Consider the following 24,416-nt stretch of genomic DNA (forward strand, 5'->3'; position numbering starts at 1 on the left):
GGATGTTGTCCTGGGCAAGCTGAAAGATCAGGTGTTCTAGTAGATCACAGAATCACAGAATTGCTTAAATTGGAAAAGTCCTTCAAGATCATCAAGTCCAATCATTAGTTTCACACTGACAAGTCCTTGACCAAACCAAATCCCTCAGCACAGCATCCAATCATTAGGAATTGTTATGCTTGGAAAGGACCACCAGGATCAGCCACTCCAACCTTCATCCCAGCAGCCTTCATCACTAGACCATAGCCTCAAGCACCACATTCACTCTACTTTTAAACATCTCCAGGCATGGCAACTCCACCACCTCTCTGGGCAGCCTGTTCCAGTGCCTGACCACCCACTCAGGAAAGAGCTTCCTCCCAACAGCCAACCTAAACCTCCCCTGATGCAACATGAGGCCATTTCCTCTTATCCTATCATTAGTAATTTGGGAGAAGAGACCAGGTCCAGCCTCACTACAACCTCCTTTTAGGTAGTTGTAGAGGGCAATAAGGTCCCCTCTCAGCCTCCTCTGCTCCAGACTAAACAAGCCCAGCTCCCTCAGCCACTCCTCATAGGTCATGTTTGCCAGACCTTTCCCCAGCCTCATCACACTTCTCTGCACCCACTCCAGTTCCTCCTGTACTGTGGTGACCAAAACTGGACACAGTACTTGAGATGTGGTCTCATGAGTTCTGAGTACAGGGGCATGAGCACCTCCTTAGTCCTTCTGGTCACACCATTTCTGATCCAGGCCAGGATGCTGTTGGCCTTCTTGGCCACCTGGGCACACTGATGGCTCATGTTCTGCCGACTGTCCAACAACACCCCCACATCCCTTTCTGCCAGTCCTTGACTCAACCAAATTCCGCAGCACAGCATCTAATCACTATGAATCAATATGCTTGGAAAACACCACTTGGATCATCCAGCATCCTTCATCACCAGACCATAGCCTCAAGTGCTACATTCCCTCTCCTTTTAAGCACCTCCAGGGATGGCAACTCCACCACCTCCCTGGGCAGCCTGTTCCAGTGCCTGACCACCCACTCAGGAAAGAACTTCCTCCCAACATGCAACTTAATCCTCCCCTGACGCAACTTGAGGCCATTTCCTCTTGTCCTTTATGTTTTTTTAATCAATCCATTTCTGGGAGTAGTATTTTCCTTTTATGAGAAATATTTAAATAAAATATATGATGGGCTGGAAGAACCAAGGCATCCTGGCCCTGCTGAATTCTGGAGGAGTTTTATGATTACCTTCATTGAGTCTAACAATCAATCTTAAAACTGTAACAGAAATCTGGATGCTAAAGGAAAAGGAACTAAGAAAGTGTTTGTAACCTGTGTGAGTTCCTGGATACTTTTCTCTATGTCTCTTTTGTTACCTTTATCACGTGCTGCCTTTCAAAGATCTTGCTTCCCATCTCAGTGTGTGCATTTAAATGCCTTATATAATTCTCTTCTCAAGAATAGGTTAAATTGGTTAATTAATGTCAATTTGAGTCTAAGAAGTGCCAGTCATTTCCAGGTAGCTATCAAACTTTGCCTTTATTGGGGTTTTACATTACTAAACGTGTTTAGACAAATGTGCTTTGGAATAAAATGCCTCAAAACAGTAGTCTATAATTATAATTCATGCAGCACTCTTTACCTTTGGAGTGCTTTGCAAACATTAACTAATTAAATTGTACAGGTCCCCTCTGTGTTCAAATATTATAATTATCCACAGGTTAGTGACTTGCTCAAGGCCATGCAGCAAAGCAGGGGACCAGGAATGTCTGCCTTCTGAGTCCCACGCCTAATCCACTACAATGTGTTACTCCAGAGTGAAGCTTGAGTTATTAGTGATTAGCTATGTGAAATGCATTTCTTGATAGGGAGGCAGGCATTGTGTAATTGCTTGAAGAGCATGACACTGAAAAATGAATTATAAATACCATTATGCATTCCTGCTACCCAGTTAGCAGTTTGTACATCTATTTGGCAGCCATTTCCCCAGCGATTCGTTACTCAGCTTTTTCTCTCTAAATCAGCACAGAAAGAGGAGGCAGAGCTGTGTGTGTTGAGAAATTCAGAGCTGTAGCAAATACTCATCAGTGTGGGTTAGGTAGCAGAGCACAGCCAGAAAAGGCCATGCTAAAACTACCTCAGTGAACTGCTACCTTGAATTACTGATAAGAAAAAAGAAAGAGCATTGTCCTCTGCTGTCACCTAAGCCAAAATTACTTCTTTTTTCATTATCTAGATCAGATAAGTTTTTATCTTTCCTTTTCCATAAGGCAGTTCCTGAGATTTTGTGACAAACATGCAACCCAATTAAATCTTAGTAGCAGTTCTTACACTGACATATGGAAAAATGTTTCCTAAGTGTTCAGATCAATGCATGCACAAACGCAAAAAAGTTGAGTGGGTCACAGATATGTAAACTGCATGCAGAGGAGGGCAGTTCTGAGAGGGAAACACTGTTTAGCAAGGCATCATTTCATGATGCCATAGCTGAATGGGTAGATTCAGGGAAATCTAAGAGCACACCTGAGGGATGGCAAAGGGCTCTGGTCCAGCCAGCATGGGTTTAGGAAGGGCAGATCCTGCCTTTCTAACCTGATCTCCTTCTATGATCAGGTGACCCGCTTGGTGAATGTGGGGAGGCCTGTGGATGTGGTCTATCTGGACTTCAGCAAGGCCTTTGACACTGTCCCCCACAGCAAACTGCTGGCTAAGCTGTCAGCCCATGGCTTGGATGGCAACACTCTGTGCTGGGTTAGTAACTGGCTGGAGGGCCGGACCCAGAGAGTGGTGGTGAATGGTGCCACATCCAGCTGGCGGCTGTCACTAGTGGTGTCCCTCAGGGATCAGTGCTGGGCCCCATCCTCTTTAACATCTTCATAGATGATCTGGATGAGGGCATGGAGTCAGTCATCAGCAAGTTTGCAGATGAAAACAAGCTGGGGGCAGATGTGACTGAGTTGGAGGGCAGAAGGGCTCTGCAGCGGGACCTTGACCGCCTGGACAGATGGGCAGAGGCCAATGGGATGGGGTTCAATAGCTCCAAGTGCAGGGTGCTGCACTTTGGCCACAACAACCCCATGGAGAGATACAGGCTGGGGTCGGAGTGGCTGGAGAGCAGCCAGACAGAGAGGGATCTGGGGGTGCTGATTGATACCCACCTGAACATGAGCCAGCAGTGTGCCCAGATGGCCAAGAGAGCCAGTGGCATCTTGGCCTGCATCAGGAATGGTGTGGTCAGCAGGAGCAGGGAGGTCATTCTGCCCCTGTACTCTGCACTGGTTAGACCACACCTTGAGTACTGTGTTCAGTTCTGGGCCCCCCAGTTTAGGAGGGACATTGAGATGCTTGAGCGTGTCCAGAGAAGGGCGACGAGGCTGGTGAGAGGCCTTGAGCACAGCCCTACGAGGAGAGGCTGAGGGAGCTGGGATTGTTTAGCCTGGAGAAGAGGAGGCTCAGGGGTGACCTTATTGCTGTCTACAACTACCTGAGGGGTGGTTGTGGCCAAGAGGAGGTTGCTCTCTTCTCTCAGGTGCCCAGCACCAGAATGACAGGACATAGCCTCAGGCTGCGCCAGGGGAGATTTAGGCTTGAGGTGAGGAGAAAGTTCTTCACTGAGAGAGTCATTGGACACTGGAATGGGCTGCCCGGGGAGGTGGTGGAGTCGCCGTCCCTGGGGCAGTTCAAGGCAGGACTGGACGTGGCACTTGGTGCCATGGTCTAGCCTTGAGCTCTGTGGTAAAGGGTTGGACTTGATGATCTGTGAGGTCTCTTCCAACCCTGATGATACTGTGATACTGTGAAACCAGTGGATGTAGTCTACCTTAACCTTGGGGAGGCCTTTGACACCATCTCCCATGACATTTTAGTGAACAAACTGAGGAAGTGTGGGATGGAAGAGCAGACAGTGGATTAGGAACTGGTTACAAGATAGAGTTCATAGGGTGGTAATCAGCGGTGCCAGGTGCAGCTGGAGAGCTGTGACCAGTGGTGTCCCCCAGGGATTAGTGCTGGGTCCAGTCCTGTTCAACATCTTCATCAATGACATTGACAAGGGGAAAGACAGACAGAGTCTGCTCAGCAAGTTTGCTGACAACACCAAGCTGGGAGGCTTGGCTGAGACAGCTGAAGGCTGTGCAGCCATCCAGAGAGACTTGGACAGACTGGAGAGCTGGGCACAGAGGAACCAGATGAAGTTCAACAAGGACAAGTGCAGAGTCCTGCACCTGGGGAGGAAGAATAAACTGCACCAGTACAGGCTGGGAGGTGATCTGCTGGAAAGCAGCCCTATGGAGAGGGACCTGGGAGTCCTGGTGGATAACAAGTTACCCATGGCACAGCAATATGCCCTTGTAGCCAATAAGGCCAATGAGATCCTGGGGTGTATTAGGAAGAGTGTGTCCAGCAGATCAAGGCAGGTTCTCCTCCCCCTCTACTCTGCCCTGCTGAGACCTCATCTTGAATAATGTGTTTGTTTTTGGGTGCCCCAGTTGAAGAGGGACAGGGATCTGCTGGAGAGGGTCCAATAGAGGGCTAGGAGGATGATTAGGGGACTAGAGATAATGATTTATGAGAGGCTGAGGGACCTGGGGCTTTTTAGTCTGGAGAAAGAAGACTTAGAGGGGATTCAAGAAATGTTTATAAATATCTGAGGGCTGGCCAGGAGTGGGGGACAGGCTCTGCTCTCTTGCTCCCTGGGACAGGACAAGAAGCAATGGGTGTAATTTGCAGCAAAAGAGGTTCTGCCTCAACACAAGGGAGAACTTCTTTTCTGTGAGGGTCCCAGAGCAGTGGCACAGGCTCCCCAGGGAGTTTGTGGAGTCTCCTTCTCTGGAGCCTTTCAAGGCCTGTCTGGCTGTGTTCCTCTGTGATCTGTGTTAGATAGTATTGTCCTGCTCTGGCAGGACACCCCTAACAGCCTGTGAGCTGTGATAATTGAGTGAGCATGTGAATACAGCAAGAAAAACACCAAAAACCACCATGGGTTTTTCTGCCATGCTCCTTTTTTTGGCACAATGGGAGAAGATCAGGATAGGTTTTCTCCTTTATTATTTTAGTCCTGTTTCGCTAGTCATGGCTCCACTACAACCTCATTTCTCACAGTAAGTGTGTTTTAGGCTGGAGATACAGAGGAAGTACAAGTTCCTGAATGATGAATATGGAAGAGTGGTTTTGTGCGGAGCCAGTGTGCCAAGGAAGGGTCATTCTCCACATGTATGTGACTGAGGACTGTTACTATCTGGAGTAACTGACTGGAGAGTAGCCCTGAGGAAAGGGACTTGGGGGTGCTGGTGGACGAGAAGCTCCACATGAGCCAGCAGTGTGCACTGGCAGCCCAGAGAGCCAAGCAGAGCCTGGGCTGCATCAGGAGAAGTGTGGCCAGCAGGCCTAGGGAGGTGATTCTCCCCCTCTGCTCTGCTCTGCTGCGACCCCACTTGTAGTACTGTATTCAGTTCTGGAGCTCCCATTACAAGAAGGATGTGGAGATGCTGGAGTGTGTCCAGAGAAGGGCCACGAGGATGCTCAGAGGGCTGGAGCAGCTCTGCTATGAGGACAGAGTGAAAGAGTTGGGGCTGTGAAGTCTTGATAAGAGGAGGCTCCCAGTTGACCTTCTTGTGGCCTTCCAGCATCTGAAGTGGGCTACAAAAAAGCTGGGGAGGGACTTTTCAGGCTCTCAGGGAGTAACAGGACTAGGGGGAATGGAGCAAAGCTGGAGTGGGTAGGTTCAGGCTGGCTATGAGGAGGAAGTTGCTGAGCATGAGAGTGGTGAGAACCTGGACTAGGTTGCCCAGGGAGGTGTTTGAGGCCCCATTGCTGGAGGTGTTTAAGGCCAGGCTGGATGAGGCTGTGTGCAGGCTGCTCTAGGGTAGGGTGTCCCTGCCCATGGCAGGGGGGTTGGAACTAGGTGATCCTTGTGGTGCCTTCCAACCCGGACTGATTCTATGATTCTATGCTTCTATCTTGGACACATCAAGGAAAGGATAATTGGAGCTTAAAGCCACCTCATTTATGAGGTTAGTCTAGCCCAAATGAAAACAACTGAAGGCTGCAATAAGGAATAAAGCAATGCAGTGGCTGAGATAATAACATCTAATCCTGAGCTGTGTCAAATGTAATGGTAATGACAGGTTTCAGAGTCAAGCTGAGCACCTTCATCATTATAACCATGGCAAACAAAAGATGTGTCAAGAATGAAGTTTTGGGTCACATTTTTATTTATTTACCTTTCTGGGATATACTGAGATGCTACAGGGTACAGCAGTGCAAAGATACAAAACCCGAGGTAGGCAGAAACCCAAGGAAGAGATTAGGGTGGATCAGAGGAGGCGCTAATGGTCAAACCACTTTTGCCTAGCATTTGTCACTGGTTTCAGGGAGCAGACTGACAGATGTGAGGTCAAAAGGCTGCCTAAAAAGGGCTCATCCTAAGACCTGCCTGCAGTATTGACTGACAGCAGAAATCTCCAGCGTAGCAAATAGAGTCTGAAAAATAAAACAACCTGGAAATGAACAGAACCTGCCAGCAGGCACAAAAATATGTATGTGTGTTTATATACACATTAAATTCAGCAGGAGTCTCCATCCTGTCAAAACATCTCCCTTCAATTATTTGCATTAAAAATACAGTATTTAGCATAGGGCTGGGGTACCCATAGGGCTGGGGTACCCAGGATTAATCAGTGACACACAATGCTGTCAGGTAGATTGGAACACATAGAAAATGTTTCTCTTAAAAACGGATGCCCAGTGCTATTTCTGTGATAAGTTGCTTATCAGAGCCAAAAAGTCAGACCATTCATAAATAAGTTCAGAGCAGGAAGTAGAATAATGGCTGAAATCCCAGTCATAAAAGCTTCAAAAGCAAAGTAACAGCATAATGTTGTATAATAAGTTATTTACTGAATATTAGTTACTCATCTGAACAGGTTGGTTCCTTTTGCACTCAATATTTCTGCTTCTGAACTACCTGCTGTCTGTATCACTGTTCTTTCTGAGATTCTTAGGCACTACTAAGGCACAGTCAAAACAAAATATGTTTTCCTTTTGCTTGAGAGAAACTACCAAGTACAGTTCTGTAGCAGGTCTATCCTTGTCGATATACTGCGTGGCACAGAGGCACCACTATCCCTGTATGCTTGCAGCATGTGAAATACTGCAAGCAGACAGAACCAAGATAACAATACAGACATTTGAGACAAGGTGCAAGTTGCCCATTTTCAGAAGGATCTGGCGGAGGCATGAGGTTATAAAATAGGTGAGTGGCTCCAGCAGTGTTTCTCAGTACCCATAGAAGGCATCTACACTTCTGCAGTGTAGTCAAAATGGAGTTAAATGCTCTGAAGTTCAATGGGCTGCAAAGCAACAGCTTCCTAGAGCTGGCTGGGCTTACTTGCTAGGTATGTGGCGTGAGTCATTTCTGCTTCTTTGGAGCTTTGGCTTCTGACCTGCATTAGGTCATTCAAATGCAGTTGGGGGGAGGCAAAAAAAAGACCAGCTTATATTCTTGACTTCCTATTGTGGAAAATATGAGACTGAATAGTTTGTTCTAAGCTTATGTATTTCTACCTGTTTTAAAACCCAAAGCATGCTGTCTTCTTCATCCCAGCCTTCACTCTGGGTACAGTGTGACAGCCAGAGGCAGCAGTGGTGTAGCCACCCACATCTGGCATAAAAACCAAGTGCAGAACTCTGACTCAGGATACCCAGGAGTGGTCCTACAGCGACATCCTTTTGCTCTCCTTTTTCATCCTACAATTGCATTTTTGGATTGGGAAGTGACTACTGGAAATCTGTTTCATGCTGAATCCATGATGTCAGGTGTATTTCAGCTATTGCCTTAGCACAGATAAGGTTCAAACCCTTGAAGCAGGGGTTGGACTTTTCTCCCCACAGGTTCTGGATCAGAGCAGATGCCAGGTGGGAGCCTACAGCCAGTTGGCTTTCAGGGCAGAGAGGAACATGGCAAGTTTTAGGTGTCTGTGAAGCTGGTTGGAGGATGTCTGGGTGTCTCTCACTTCAGTGCCTGGATACTGCATGTTCTAACTGGAGTTTTAGTTGTCTGCTAAATCTACCACTTAGAAAATTCTGTGTGCAAGTACTTACCATTCTCAGCAACTATATTTTTGCCTGCCCTATTGCTTAGTTGTTGAAAAGAGGTGTAGAAAAATTGAAGTAATTACTTCTGGGTAATATATTGCTGTTTGTATCGGTCTGGGGAGTAAATATTTTTCCAGAAAGACACAGAGGCAATGACAAATGAAACAGGAGAGAACAGTCAATGTTTTGGTTTCCAGTTGCCGTTTATTCCAGGTAGGTCCTGCCAGACCAACCTGATACCATTTTATGATCAAGTTCCTGCCAGGTGAATGTGGGGAAGGCTGTGGATGTAATCTGCCTGGACTGCAGCAAAGCCTTTGACACTGCCTGCCACAAGAAGCTCCTGGCACAGCTGGCAGCTCATGGCTTGGACAGATTCACTCTGATATGAGTCAAGAACTGGCTGGAGGGCTGGGCCCAGAGAGTGGTGGTGAATGGTGCCATATCCACTTGGCAGCTGTTGCTGGTGGTGTCACCCAGGAATCAGTGCTGGGCACAGCCCTCTTCAGTATCTTTATTCATGATCTGGATGAGGGGATTGAGTCCAGCATCAGTAAGTTTGCAGATGACACCAAGCTAGGAACAGGTGTGGATCTGTTGGAGGGTAAGAGCCCTGCAGAGGGACCTGGACAGGCTGGATGGGTGGGCAGAGGCCAATGGAATGAGACTGAACAAGGCCAAGTGCAGGGTTCTACACTTTGGTGACAACTACCACAAGCAGCGCTACAGGCTGGGGACAGAGTGGCTGAGAGCAGCCAGGCAGAGAAGAACCTGAAGGTGCTCATAGATAGTAGCTGAACATGAGCCAGCAGTGTGCCCAGGTGAGCAAGAGAACCAATGGCATCCTGGCCTGTATCAGGAGCAGTGTGGCCAGTAGGACAAGGGAGGTTATTCTTCCCCTGTACTCAGCACTGTTCAGGCCACACCTTGAGTGCTGTGTCCAGTTCTGGGCTCCTCAAGTCAAGAGAGATGTTGAGATACTGGAATGTGTCCAGAGAAGGGCAATGAAGCTGGTGAGGGGCCTGGAGCACAGCCCTGTGAGGAGAGGCTGAGGGAGCCTGGAGGAGAAGAGGCTCAGGGGTGACCTCTTTGCTGTCTATAACTACCTGAAGGGAGGCTGTAGCCAGGTGGGGTTGGTGTCTTCTGCCAGGCAAGCAGCAATAGAACAAGGGGACACAGTCTCAAGTTGTGCCGGGGGAGGTCTAGGCTGGATGTTAGGAGGAAGTTGTTGCCAGCGCAAGTGATTGGCATTGGAATGGGCTGCCCAGGGAGGTGGTGGAGTCACTGTCCCTGGAGGTGTTGAAGCAAAGACTGGCTCAGGCAGTTAGTGCTGTGCTCTAGTTCTCTGACTAGGGCTGGGTGATAGGTTGGACTGGATGATCTTGGAGGTCTCTTCCAACCTGGTTGATTCTATGATTTCTGATGAGGGCTAATGGGGTAGGGAAGATTTTGTGTCATCGAATCATAGAATCAACCAGGTTGGAAGAGACCTCCAGGATCATCCAGTCCAACCTATCACCCAGACCTATCCAGTCAACTAGACCATGGCACTAAGTGCCTTATCCAGTCTTTTTCTTGAAGACCTCCAGGGACGGTGCCTCCACCACCTCCCTGGGCCAAAAAGCTCTGCATTGGTACCTGAGATGTGTTTCTGAAGAAGGAAGAGACTACACAGAGAGCAGAAAACAGAGAGTGGAAAAGAACAGCCTCAGACTGTGACAGACCTCATAACTTAAACTTTGAAAGTTCTTGACATTGTTTTGTATTCTTAGATTAGTAGTTTAACATTTATCAAATAACAAAATCAAGCAAACGGAAGACCAGTGTTTATTGTGTGTTTGGAAGCAAGTAAATGTTTGAGAGAGGTTTGAAAGATGCAGTGCAAAATCTTGGGGGAAAAAATGGATTATTCACAGATCTCCAAGGACCAAAGGAAAGTGCAATTACATACATAAATGAACAGAAGTTGCTCTGGAAATTTCCTTTTCACTTTCAGCAATGACTGTGCCAACATGGCCACTTTAATTGAGCATTACAAGGGACCCAGAATGTTTCCAGTGCAGATGAATTAAACTCTTAGTGTGCCAGAACAGTTTTATGATTCATGGTATTGTTCTAATACATTTGCTAGCTTCTTGGACGTTTACCTCCTACTTATTTCATGGCACATTTGAGGTCTAAACCACAGAGAGGACTGAAGGGATTTTTTTTTTCATAGACTTGGCTTTCTAGAGGTTTTTCTTTTATTTTCTCCTAACGTTGTGCAACTACTTCCAAAAGCCAAGTGTTTGGTGCCATTTGCTTGAGCACATGCTTAACTGTATCCAGTTCTGATTTCCTCAATTCAAGAGAGATGTTGAGGTGCTGGAACATGTCCAGAGAAGAGTGACAAAGCTGGTGAGAGGCCTGGAGCACAGCCCTGTGAGGGGAGGCTGAGGGAGCTGGGGGTGTTTAGCCTGAAGAAGAGGAGGCTCAGGGCAGACCTCATTGCTATCTACAACTACCTGAAGGGAGGCTGTAGCCAGGTGGGGTTGGTCTCTTCTGCCAGGCAAGCAGCAACAGAAGAAGTGGAGACAGTCTCAAGTTGTGCCGGGGGAGCTCTAGGCTGGATGTTAGGAGGAAGCTGTTGCCAGAGAGAGTGATTGGCATTGGAATGGGCTGCCCAGGGAGGTGGTGGAGTCGCTGTGCCTGGAGGTGTTCAAGAAAAGCCTGGATGAGGCACTTTGTGCCATGGTCTGTTTGACTGCACAGGGCTGGGTGCTAGGTTGGACTGGATGAGCTTGGAAGCCTCTATGATCAGAATTTGTTAGGAAAAGGAGCGCTCCACACAGTCCAAATCCCAGTCTTAATTTTAGGTAGAAATAGTTAAAGGCTAGGTTTTTCTGTCATGTGTTGGGAATAATATTACTCAAGCAGCAGAATTCTGGGAGCGAATGTTCGCTCCAGCATCTCTTTCATCTTTGTGCAGTGCCTGCCTGCTCTAGATTCTCATTAATGCTTTTCTCTTGCTTATTGATTATTTTTTAATAAGAAAATATAGAATCATGGAATCAACCAGGTTGGAAGAGACCTCCAAGATCATCCAGTCCAACCTATAACCCAGCCCTGTCCAGTCAACTAGACCATGGCACTAAGTGCCTCAGCCAGGCTTTGCTTGAACACCTCCAGGGATGGTGACTCCATCACCTGCCTGGGCTGCCCATTCCAATGCCAATCACTGTCTCTGCCAACAACTTCCTCCTCACATCCAGCCTAGACCTCCCCCGGCACAACTTGAGACTGTGTCCCCTTCTTCTATTGCTGCTTGCCTGGCAGAAGAGACCAACCCCACCTGGCTACAACCTCCCTTCAGGTAGTTGTAGACAGCAATGAGGTCTGTGCTGAGCCTCCTCTTCTGCAGGCTGAACACCCCCAACTCCCTCAGCCTCTCCTCATAGTGTTTGTGTTCCAGGCCCCTCACCAGCTTCATTGCCCTTCTCTGGACACATTCCAGCATCTCAACATCTCTGTTGAATTGAGGAGCTCAGAACTGGACACAGCATTCAAGGTGTGGCCTGACCAGTGTTGAGTACAGAGGCAGAATAACCTCCCTTGTCCTACTGGCCACACTGTTCCTGATACAGGCCAGGATGGCATTGGTTCTCTTGCTCACCTGGGCACACTGCTGGCTCATGTTCAGCCTATGACCCACCGTGATCCTGAATTACCACTGGGTGACACCTGGGCCCTAAAGCTTGATGCTGCTCCCATGCAAATTAATGGCAAAACTCCTAATGACATGCTTGGCATAGAATCATAGAATCATAGAATCATAGAATCAACCAGGTTGGAAGAGACCTCCAAGATCATCCAGTCCAACCTAGCACCCAGCCCTATCCAGTCAACTAGACCATGGCACTAAGTGCCTCATCCAGTCTTTTCTTGAAGACCCCCAGGGACGGTGCCTCCACCACCTCCCTGGGCAGCCCATTACAATGGGAAATCACTCTCTCTGTGAAGAACTTCTTCCTAATATCCAGCCTATACCTACCCTGGCACAACTTGAGACTGTGTCCCCTTGTTCTATTGCTGGCATGAGCAGGGACATCTATAGAGCAATTTCAGTTTAAGAAGAACTTTCAGATGAATGGGAAAATCCTAAAGTCCTTTCCACACTGAGGCCATGTGCTTACTCTGCAGTAGGTATTCCTCAAGCTTGTCTAAGTCCCCTGCAATTGTTTGGGGTAACTGAAAATTCCTAATTGTCTGTGTTCAATTTCCAGAGAGAGCTTGTGGGGCTGTGCCAGGTCAGCTGTTAACCCTTTTCGTTTTTTCAACTCCAGGTATGAAGCATTTTATTGTGTATTATATAATGTTCTGTTTCATTGAAAAAGTGTAGTAGCAGTGCTTTTCAGCTGTCTTTCCCCTCTTTATGTCATGGCTGGGGGATATATGGGGATTGGCAAGGTCCAAAATTGATTTTTGTTATTGCTTTTTGTACTCTGGAGCTGGAAAGGGTGGTCATGTGTGCATCAGGAGAAAGATGCAAAAGCTTTTTAAAGCTCCCAGTGACTAAAATAACAAGAATAGGGGAAAAATAATCTTGTTTGCTGTTTGGTAATGCAGTTTAAAATTTTCAGACTAGTTTAGTGAAAGTGAGTAAGAAAGTTAATGTGAATCAGCATAGCTCTTGTTATACAGGTCAGTGCCAGTCAGTATGAAACAATTAGCAAGCAAAGCTGTGAAATGTAGGAAGAGATCTTCACAAACATCCCCTTGCTTTTATTTCAGGGAGGCAAACATTTTAAAACCTTATTGTGTAGTGAGGCTAGTAGATGTCCTGCTTTAGAGTGCAGCATTGTATACAGAGCCGGTGGTGGGGTGACTGGGAAGTTTCAGTGAACATTGTGATGCTATAAGGTGTATTTTGTGATGCTCTGAGGTGCATTAAACTCACCTCACTAGGAATGATGTCGTGTAACAGAAGGGATGTTCCAGTGCTGATAGCTTTCCTTATTTTTTTATTTTATTTACAGCCTTCCTGTAGTTTGCTCTTGTTTTACTTGGTTTTAAAACAGTGTGCAAAAAACTGTCCTCTCTCAGTGTCTCTGCATGCTTCATGTCCTCTTTCTTTGTTCTGCTTGTTCTGTAGGCCCCTAAAAAGAGTCCATTGGAGTCTTGGTTGTGTCACAAATGACCATCAAGTCATGGACTCATAGAATCTCTCAGGGTTGGAAGGGACCACAAGGATTATCTAGTTTCAACCCTCCTGCCATGGACAGGGACACCCTACCCTAGGGCAGCCTGCACACAGCCTCATCCAGCCTGGCCTTAAACACCTCCAGCAATGGGGCCTCAACCACCTCCCTGGACAGTCCATTTCAGGCTCTCACCACTTCCATGCTGAACAACTTCCTCATTAGGTCCAGTCTAAATCTCCCCACCTCCAGCTTTCACAGAATCAGAATAAGTCAGAGTTGGAAGGGACCACAAGGATCATCTAGTTCCAACCCTCCTGCCATGGACAGGGACAACCTACCCTAGATCAGCTTGGCCACAGCCTCATCTAGCCTGGCTTCAACCACCTCCCTGGGCAACCCATTCCAGGCTCTCACCACTCTCATGCTGAACAACTTCTTCCTCAGGTCCAGTCTAAATCTCCCCACCTCCAGCTTTCACAGAATCAGAAGCAGTCAGGGTTGGAAGGGGCCGTAAGGATCACCGAGCTCCAACCTAAGCCATCTGTCTGTGGAGTACAGAAGGCAAACCAACGTCACACAGTCAGTACAATCTAATAAGCTGCAGAAGAAGTTCTTGACATTTACAAGTAGAGCTAAGCCTCATAATAAAATTAAGAAGATGGCATGTCTAAGAGCAATTACACTTCTAAATTGCTGATGAGTAGTCAAATACAGAAATCATTCCTCAAATCTACTGCTGTCTCCAATTTGTAGTTAATTACATTACAACCAATATATTTATATAAAAAATGTGCAAGATCTTACTAAACATTTGCAAAGTTGCAGCAGCAGAAGCAACTTCGCTGTTAAAACCAATATAAAGCTTTTAAGGTTTCCTTTGGTATGAAACTGAGGATGATACATTTATTAAATAAAGACATTTATTAAATAAAGACATTTGTTTTTATCAAACCCTTAGAACTTTCTTTGATCTCACTGAAATTATCAGTGGTAGTTGGAAATTATTCTGAAGAATCTAACTTCTCCCCAAAGGTTGTCTTCTAAAGGAAAGCTGTATTTCAAAAGCACTTCTGAATGCACGCTCCTTTAACTGACATTAGCAATCATAGTCTATAGAATCAGCAGTTTTATCAGCATCTATTCTACAGAAAGCATTTTCAAGGAGGCTTATGTTGTAAAGGTGTTGCTCTTTTACTTGGTGTTTTCAGTACTTGGTCCAAAAAATTGCTTATGAATTTATGTGTAGTGTTTATGCCTACAGTAACAATGAAAATGAGATTATAGAATCAGTCAGGGTTGGAAGGGACCACAAAGATCATTTAGTTCCAACCCCCCCTGCCATGGGCAGGGACACTCTACCTTAGAGCAGCCTGCACACAGCCTCATCCAGCCTGAGCTTAAACACCTCCAGCGACAGAGCTTCAACCACCTCCCTGGGCAACCCAGTCCAGGCTCTCACCACTCTCATGCTCAGCAACTTCCTTCTCATGTCCACTCTGAATCTCCCCACCTCCAGCTTTGCTCCATTCCCCCCAGTCTTGTCACTCCCTGAGAGCCTGAAAAGTCCCTCTCCAGCTTTTTTGTAGCCCCTCTTCAGATACTGAAAGACCACCAGAAGGTCATCTGGGAGCCTCCTCTTCTCTAGACTCAACAGCCCCAACTCTTTCAGTTTGTCCTCATAGCAGAGCTGCTCCAGCCCTCTGATCATCCTCATGCCCCTTCTCTGGACATGCTCCAGCATCTCCACATCCCTCTTGTAATGGAGGCTCCATTGGATGCAGTTCTCCAGGTGGGGTCTCAGCAGAGCAGAGTATAGAGGGACAATCACCTCCCTCTCCCTGCTGGCCACACTTCTCTTGATACAGCCCAGCCTCTGCTTGGCTTTCTGGGTTGCAAGTGCACACTGCTGGCTCATGTTGAGCTTCTCTTCTACCAGCACCCCCAAGTCCCTCTCCTGAGGGCTGCTCTCCAGCCACTCACTGCCCTGGATTTCTGCTTGTCATTGCCTTCACCCAGATGCAGGACACTGCACTTGGTCTTCTTGAATCTCATGAGATCTTAGTAATGACAGGATGTTAGGGGTTGGAAGGGATATTGAAAGATCACCTAGTTCAAACCCCTTTTAGAGCATGACCACCTAGAGCAACTCAGACAGGAATGCATCTAGGTGGCTTTTAAGTGTCTCCAGTGAAGGAGACTCTACAGTCCCTCTGGGCCTCCTGTTCCAGTCCGTCTGGCACAATCACACTGAAAAAAAACTCCTTGTGTTTACATGCTCCATCTTGCCCACTGAACAACATGCATGGTTAGATGCAGATGGAATCATAGAATCAACCAGGTTGGAAGAGACCTCCAAGATCATCCAGTCCAACCTAGCACCCAGCCCTATCCAATCAACCAAACCATGGGACTAAGTGCCCCATCCAGGCTTTGCTTGTACACCTCTAGGGACGGTACCTCCACCACCTCCCTGGGCAGCCCATTCCAATGCCAATCACTCTCTCTGCCAACAACTTCCTCCTAACATCCAGCCTAGACCTCCCCCGGCACAACTTGAGACTGTGTCCCCTTCTTCTGTTGCTGCTTGCCTGGCAGAAGAGACCAACCCCACCTGGCTACAACCTCTCTTCAGGTAGTTGTAGACAGCAATGAGGTCTGCCTTGAGCCTCCTCTTCTGCAGGCTGCACACCCCCAGCTCCCTCAGCCTCTCCTCACAGGGCTGTGCTCCAGGCCCCTCACCAGCTTTGTCGTCCTTCTCTGGACACGTTCCAGTATCTCAACATCTCTCTTGACTTGAGGAGCCCAGAACTGGACACAGCACTCAAGGTGTGGCCTGAACAGTGCTGAGTACAGGGGAAGAATAACCTCCCTTGTTCTACTGGCCACACTCTTCCTGATACAGACCAGGATGCCATTGGTTCTCTTGCTTACCTGGGCACACTGCTGGCTTATGTTCAGCTACTATCTATGAGCACCTTCAGGTCCTTCTCTGCCTGGGTGCTCTCATCCACTCTGTCCCCAGCCTGTAGTGCTGCTTGCGGTGGTTGTCACCAAAGTGTAGAACCCTGCACTTGGCCTTGTTCAGTCTCATGCCATTGGCCTCTGCCCACCCATCCAGCCTGTCCAGGTCCCTCTGCAGGGCTCTCCTACCCTCCAACAGATCCACACCTGTTCCTAGCTTGGTGTCATCTGCAAACTTACTGATGCTGGACTCAATCCCCTCATCCAGATCATGAATAAAGATACTGAAGAGGGCTGTGCCCAGCACTGATTCCTGGGTGACACCACCAGCAACAGCTGCCAACTGGATGTGGCACTGTTCACCACCACTCTCTGGGCTGAGCCCTCCAGTCATCTCATGTACCACTTCCAAACCACTGAAAACTTGTTGGGTCTGAATGGAGTGGGACAAGACTGCCATGTAATATTTTGGTGAGGCAAATGGCTGCTAATGGAAACATAAATTTGGAAGAGCTGTGCAGGGCCTTCCCTGTCTTCTGAAAAAGGACAAAATTGTTCAAGGAAGTCACATCTGTCAAACCTTGTTTAGGCCATGTAGACCTCACTGGAGAGTGAAAGGTGGAAATTAGGTCAATGAGGTGAATATTTAAATCGGCCTATCAGTTGAAAATATGAATTCTTATGGTGCACTTCAAACTGCTCTCGTTTTTATGAGTACTCCTGCAGCTGGTTTTGCTTCTTGGAGTCTGGCACTATTGCCATTTAGAAACAGTAATTGCTTTTCAGAAATTAATTCTGCTGCAATGAAATACAGCTATCTGACTATATTTATTTAATTAGAATGAAATTTCATACCTGTCCAGTTTGGGGGCTTTTATAGTTAATTTTTATTCCACTAAATCTCAAGAAAGTTAATCTTCCATATAATTACGCTCTAAAATATGGTGTTTTAGTTATGAAAGTAGAGAAATGTTGTTAGATACCTGATTTTCTTTGTCGTGGCAGGGGACCAGACTAGATTAAAATCTTGAAGGGACTTTTTTTTTTTGTATACTCCCTTCACTCCACAGAATCTACTAAAAGCTGTAAGTTTTACTCACCCCCAATTCCACACAAATGTTCTACATCTGCTGGCTTCTGGGGATGGCCACAGGCTGGCACTAGTTCATACATGCCTAAATGTTCATGTCCTCTAAAATGTTGAGCATTTTGTCCATACTGGCTCCCTTCATCCAGAAGTGCCCTGATCCACCATTTCACTTATGACAAAGTGATGCTCTATCTGAGTTTCAGATGCTGGAAGGCATAACACACCTCTTCATTCTTGGTTTCTCACCAGTGGTAGTGCTTTTGCTCTTTTTATAGTTTACCTTGTTCTTTTTAACACCTTAATCCACAGTCTTGGCCAGATGGGAGAAGTTTGGCAGCTGGAGGACCCAGATGCCAAATTCTGGACTGTAGCTTTCCGGTGTTGGCATGTGTGCTCATAGCTGGCTTCTTGGCTTGCACCTCTGCTAGCTTCTTGGCTAGCTGTCTAGCTGCCAGGTGTAGCACTGCCTCTGGGGCTATATCAGGGTTAAGCTGCTATGGAGTTGGATCACTTTCCTGATTTGAATTACCCTGCTGAACACCATTTTCACCTTAGTTTGCTTTGCCTCTCCTCTATTCAAAGACAAATATCAGCACTGCTTTGTTTTGTTCCTGTCATTTGTGAGCCTAACTCAGAGCAGTAGCTCTCGCTTGTCACCACTTCATAACAAGAAACATCATTGCAGAGGATGCTCTTTCACTTGTTAGGATTCCCATTCAGTTTGTAACGCCCAAGTCTTGCTTGCAATTCATCTGCAGGTCCACATTGCAACTACAGAGCACAGGCTTAAAGAAATATGTATTTCTCACATTTAAACTTTGATTGTTTTCAGCCATGAGTTAATCTAGCCTCTGCTGAACAGAGAATACACATCTGAAGAGGCATTCTGGATCATATTTATAGGGAAAGGATAAAGGATTTGCCAAGAGAGCCAATGGCATCCTGGCCTGCATCAGGAAGAGTGTGGCCAGTAGGACAAGGGAGGTTATTCTGCCCCTGTACTCAACACTGGTCAGGCCACACCTTGAGTGCTGTGTCCAGTTCTGGGCTCTTCAACTCAAGAGAGATGTTGAGGTGCTCGAACATACCCAGAGAATGGTGACGAAGCTGATGAGGGGCCTGGAGCACAGCCCTTTGAGGAGAGGCTGAGGGAGCTGGGGGTGTGCAGCCTGGAGAAGAGGAGGCTCAGGGCAGACCTCATTGCTGTCTACAACTACCTAAAGGAAGGCTGTAGCCAGGTGGGGTTGGTCTCTTCTGCCAGGTAGCAGCAACAGAAGAAGTGGTCACAGTCTCAAGTTGTGGTGGGGGAGCTTTAGGCTGGGTGTTAGGAGGAAGTTCTTCACAGAGTGATTGGCATTGGAATGGGCTGCTCAGGGAGGTGGTGGAGTCACAATCCCAGGAGGTGTTCAGGAAATGCCTGTCTGAGGCACTTAGTGCCATGGTGTGTTTGGTTGGCCAGGGCTGGGTGCTAGGTTGGACTGGATGGTCTTGGAGATCTTTTCCAACCTGGTTGATTCTATGAAATTCTATTTTACACATAACAGTCTGCATAGCCCTTTGTTGATGATAGCAGAGCAGAGATGATTCTTTTGACAAACAAGCTGGAAACGGCAACATCAGTATTCCCACCTTGTGCAGGAGAGCTTCTTTAGCTTCTCAACATACTCAGGAACCTGAGGTTTAAGTTCTCAGCACAAGCACTGCAGGCATGTTTTAGTAATTGGGATCCTTGACAATGGAGCAGTGGAATCTGTCTTCTCCCTTCTCACTGAATTTGGGCCATTGTATGGACAGGAACACAGAAGTCACAGGATGAGAAGTAGACTGTGTAAGAAGAGTTACTTCTTGCTACTTGCGGAGTTACCTTACTTCTGTGGACACTTACGCAGAGACAGTGAATCCTTATAGCCAGGTTGTTCCTGGGATGGCGGAGATGCTGAGTCCCGCCTTCAGTCTGAGAAGGACCTACAATCAAAGTTCTTCCTTCCCTGGGCAAATTGACCTGACTGCAAGGCTACAACAGAGCACCTCTCCAGTGCCATCAAAACTCTGTGTTTTGGGACTTTTTCCAAGACAGAGGCAAAGTTCAGGACATTGCCTTGCCTGAAGGGGGAATGAGCACCTAGCAGAATGAGTATGTGGAGAACAGAGCACTGGTACAGGCTCCCCAGAGAGGTCATGGAGTCTCCTTCTCTGGAGCCTTTCAAGGCCTGTCTGGATGTATTCCTCTGTGATCTGTGTTAGATAGTATTGTCCTGCTCTGGCAGGGGGGTTGGACTCGATGATCTCTTTGGGTCCCTTCCAAGCCCTAACATCCTGTGAGCCTGTGGCCTCACGAGTTCAGGGACACACTGCCTAGGACTGTTCATGGGGCAGTGGGTGGAAATGCAGTCAGGCACCTAGGATGCCTTCCTCCCAGATCGAGGTTTCAGCATGTCAGTTCTCACACTTCATCCATGTATTTCACTTCCTCCTTTCAAATGAGGATGCTTTCAGTGTTTTTTAATGTAATGTAGTTTAAGATGTTTTTCTGTTACCTAGAGTACTGCTTTTTCCTCTTTACCTGTTTCTACCCTTCTGCCTATCAAAGGATGGGCTTGGCTGTCCTGAAATTTTGTTATCTCTGACACAACTTCTGCCATTGAAGAGATTCTTGTCACTTTCTGTACCCCAGTGGCTTTGGAAATCACACTTAAAAATGGATCGAATTCTCTCTCTTTCTCAGCCAGTCATTTGTATTGTTTTGTTTTTTTAAAGCTACTATGGTTGTTGTCCCTTATGCATTGTTTTCAAGCAGAGAGACAGTGTGTGCTGTTCCAAAGGGAAAGCAAACAACTGCAAAGATGCCTTTCCCTTCCTTCGCACCTCCAGTACAAATTGTAACCCAGTTAATGTAATTATTTCTCCTGAAATGAAGAAGACTGAGAGGAAATCTTATCAGTGTATACAAATATCTGAGGAGTGGGTGTCAAGTGGATGGGGTCAGTCTCTTTTTGGTGGTCAGCAGCAGTAGAACAAAGAGCAATGGCTACAAACTGGAACAGAGAAAGTTTCAGCTCAACATGAGGAAAAAATTCTTTGTAGTGAGAGTGACAGAGCACTGGAACAGGCTGCCCAGAGAGATTGTGGAGTCTCCTTCTCTGGAGACTTTGCAAACCTGCCTGGATGTGTTCCTGTGCAGACTACCCTAGGAGATTCTCCCTTGGTAGGGAGGTTGGACTCGATGATCTCTGGAGGTCCCTTCCAACCTCTGAAGTTCTGTGAATGTTAAGCTTTTTTTAAGCACACATGCAGTCAAGAAATTGTGGTAAAACAGGTGTTTCTCATCAGGCCAGTGTGACCACAAGGGATGAAAAAAGATGTTAGAGCAAACAGAAAACACCCAGTTTTGTTTATCAACTATTTTTTTTCCTTAATGGCAGATACTTGGAGAGAGAATCTATTTACTTCAATGAAAGACTAGATCAAAGTTTGCTGATTCCCAAGGCAAAAGGAAGACATAGTTTCCATATTGCAAGCTATTTATTCAGTGTGTGTGGTGAACTGGAGACATTTGTAGATTAATATGTAGCATTTTGACATGTTAAGTGTTTTAAGTCTATTGATTTCATGCTGGGGGATTAATGATGCTGAATGAAAGAGCATCAAAGAATAAAACGTGTTTACATGCCCAATTAAAATACCTTATAAAAAGAGCCAGAGTACCTGTTACTGGGTAGGAATGAGATAAGAGCAGCTAGGACTAGTCATCCATTCTGTATTGAAAGGAAAATGAACTGACTTCTTTAAGCATAGAAAGGAGAAGAGCAAAGATTTGATAAGGGATGACTGTACTTTCCTGAATGCTTAACACTTGTGTTTGACTCATTATTTTGGAAGAGAGGATTAGGGAGATTTCATTATCAGTTGCTGCAGATCTGTTTTACTGAATCAATCAAAGCATGATGCTTAGCTGCTTGGGATTAATGAGATGATCTTTTAACTGGAGAACTTCTTGGTGACGTCATGGTAGTAAAGGACATGACCCAAAGACACTCAGTGCAACTGTGGGCTTGAGATAGAATAAAGATTATGCTTGCTGCTTTGGATTTGTGTTAATACTGTAAGATCTTTGTGCCTTAGTGTATTAGCTCAAAAACATACTGCTTTCTGAAAATGTTCATAGTGCTAATTGGTTTGTATCTACCTTCTGCAAATGTTCTTAGTGGCTTCTAGATTCATGGGGCATATTTGCATTTGCAGTTAGGTGTCACATTCTGCTTACCCTGATAATAGTAGATGAAGATGGAAAAGATGAAGTTGTTCATTAAATCCATCATGTTGGATTAACTCTTTTGTTAAGCTATTCGTACTCCTGATGTTAGCTGCAGTGACACAGTAAGAATTTATTTGTGCTGTATCTGTGGAGGACGCCTTAACAATCAAGTTAGGCTGTGAAACAGTCGATGCACATGAAATACTCCCTACTGAGCTAAAGAAAAGTTTTAAACATGCGGTCTGATACAGCTGAGTAAATATCTGATGAGACTAGCTCATGCACACATTACCTTCTTCTGTGCTGATACTCTGATATGGATTAGCATATGTGAGATGAATTCAGCAGTCTGATACAAACTGCAATTCATTTGTCTCAGAAGAGGTTGAATGATTATCCTGGGTTTGGGGCAGCAGGGGACAGGGAAAGGGATTTACAATGCAAGGCTTTTTTCCCCCCCCTACCTCCACTGCTTAATACAAGACCTGAAGCTGTTGGTTACAGAACAAAGTGTCTGAGCGGCAACTGAGCTTGTGCAGACCCAAGAGAAGAGTAATGACTGTTCCTCGGAAGCTTCCTGCCTTGGTGCAGGTGCAAGAATCAGGAGGGCCTGAATAATTCATGAGGTGCAAATTATCCCCAGCTTGTTCCCAGTGCTCAAATTTTGCTTCTGCTTACCTACCTAGTTGCTAGAAAGAATAGAAATAAAGGCAGCATGGGAAACTGGGGTGGGCAAGGCAAAAAGTGTTACAGTCTAAAGGCCAGAGTCAGAGATTGCTGAATACTGGGTGTGCTTTGAAGCCTGAGTGCTTACTGAGATTTTGGCCTGTGTATTGATTATTCATGAAATGTTTTCTCAAGAAGAAGTTTTCTGTTGCTCTATGGGAGGGTTAAATTTCCTTTTTAGGAATAAGGTTTTTCTTACTTTAATTGTTATTGTTTCTAAAAATTATTTGTTTAGAAAAAATAATCTCTTAAAAGATCATTTAAAACCTGTTAAGTTGTTTGAAAGAGTATGCATTTATTGGGTTACTAAACTCAAGGGTTCCAGAGAAACTTCACAAGACATTTCCGAAGTTAGGGTACTTAATTCTTCTGGTACACAATGGATTCATAGGATAATAGGATCACAGGATGCTAGGGGTTGGAAGGGACCCAGATTGATCATCGAGTCCAACCTCCATGCTGAAGCAGGACAATACTATCTAACACAGACCACAGAGGAACACATCCAGACAGGCCTTGAAAGGCTCCAGAGGAGACTCCACAACCTCTCTGGGGAGCCTGTGCCAGTGCTCTGGAACCCTTGCAGAACCTCTTTTGCTGCAACTTACACCCATTGCTTGTTGTCCTATCCCAGGGAGCAAGTGAGCAGAGCCTGTCCTCCCCTTCCTGGCCAGCCCTCAGATACTTATAAACATTTATCAAATCCCCTCTCAGTCTTCTCTTCTTCAGACTAAACAGCCCCAGGTCCCTCAGCCTCTCCTCATAAGCCATGCCCTCCTGTTCCCTCATCATCCTTGTAGTCCTCTGCTGGACCCTCTCCAGCAGATCCCTGTCTGTCTTAAACTGGGGAGCCCAAAACTGAACACAAGGTCTTGTATTAAACTAGCTATATCTGGAAATGCAATGTGTACGTTTGTCATTTAAAGGCAGCATTCCTCTCTGTTAAGTACTGTCAGTGATGGTTGCCTAGTACCTGTTGGGGTACTTAGCTGCATTTCTGCCTAGAAGGATGAAATCAGAGGCAAGCGATGCTTAATCTTGCTGTGCCGCATCGCATCTCAGCCAAACATCAAGTCGAAGGCTTTGCTGAGCACTGCTGTAATGGGAGAGGGGATTTCCTGATACAGATCTTTGAACAGTTTGTGTGTCACCATGCAGAACTGAGAGGAAACAGTCTGAAAAAGGCAGATTGTTTCTGCCACGTACCTGGATATAGAATCATAGAATGGTCTAGGTTGGAAGGGACCTCAAGGATCATCCAGCTCCAACCCCCCACTGTAGGCAAGGACACTTCCCACTAGAGCAGGTTGCTCAGGATCTCATCCAACCTGGCCTTGAACACCTCCAGGGAGGGACCATTCATAATCTCCCTGAGCAACCTGTGCCAGTGTCTCACCACCCTCACTGTAAAGAACTTCCTCCTAATATCCAGTCTAAATCTCCCCTCGTCCAGTTTAAACCCATTACTCATCCTGTCATTACAAGACCTTGTCAATAGTCCCTCCCCAGCCTTCTTGTAGGCCCCCTTCAGATACTGGAAGTCCACTATAAGGTCTCCTTGAATCCTTCTCTTCTCCAGAATGAAGAGCCCCAACTCTCGTATCCCTTTGACATCTCTCTTGTGGGAGACAGAAACATCTGACATACCCAGTAGGAGCAGGAACAAGGGAGTTCTCCCTATTGGTAGGTGTCCATCTGGAGAAAAGCTCTCCTGGTTTTGCTGTGTATGAAAAGGGAAGAAAAGCTTCTTTTTAGTGGTTTCGGGTTTTTTTCTTCTTGTTTGGTTTTTTCAGCGTACGCCACTTCTTTCTCCGTTCCCTTCTACCCCACCCCCTCTTGGCTCCCAGGTTCAGCAGCTAGATCACATTGCCATCATCTGTTTCTGTATTTCCCTCGTTTGGGTGGCTGGAATAGGAGCTGGCTCTGGTTTCTAGCTGATTCTGTCATTTCCGCTAGGCCCCAGCTTGGGCAAGCGCCAAGACCAACAGGTGATCCTTGTAGCTGCAAAACAGCAGGAAGGAGGCTGTGCATGTAGGAGACAGTGCACCAGAGGGGCTGCCTGGCCCTGTTCCATCTTTCTGTATAATTAGCGCCCCCCTCCCCAGTCCCCCATACCGAGC

At 46.4% G+C, this 24,416-nt stretch overlaps 1 protein-coding gene across 5 annotated transcripts in view; it reads left to right on the forward strand.

Moving 5' to 3' along the window:
• The window catches only part of KLF12 (KLF transcription factor 12), a 442,914-nt gene that overhangs the window by 257,299 nt on the left and 161,199 nt on the right, over nt 1-24,416 (forward strand). For 4 of the 5 annotated variants that reach the window (XM_064174087.1, XM_064174050.1, XM_064174059.1 and 1 more), the window contains exon 6: nt 12,347-12,406. The exons of the other annotated variant lie outside the window; for it this stretch is intronic. In XM_064174087.1, coding sequence (XP_064030157.1) covers nt 12,347-12,406 — 60 coding nt within the window. The remainder of the gene's footprint in view (nt 1-12,346; nt 12,407-24,416) is intronic. 5 annotated transcript variants of the gene reach the window in all.

Source organism: Pogoniulus pusillus, chromosome 3, assembly GCF_015220805.1.
Source record: "Pogoniulus pusillus isolate bPogPus1 chromosome 3, bPogPus1.pri, whole genome shotgun sequence".
Classification (NCBI taxonomy): domain Eukaryota; kingdom Metazoa; phylum Chordata; class Aves; order Piciformes; family Lybiidae; genus Pogoniulus; species Pogoniulus pusillus.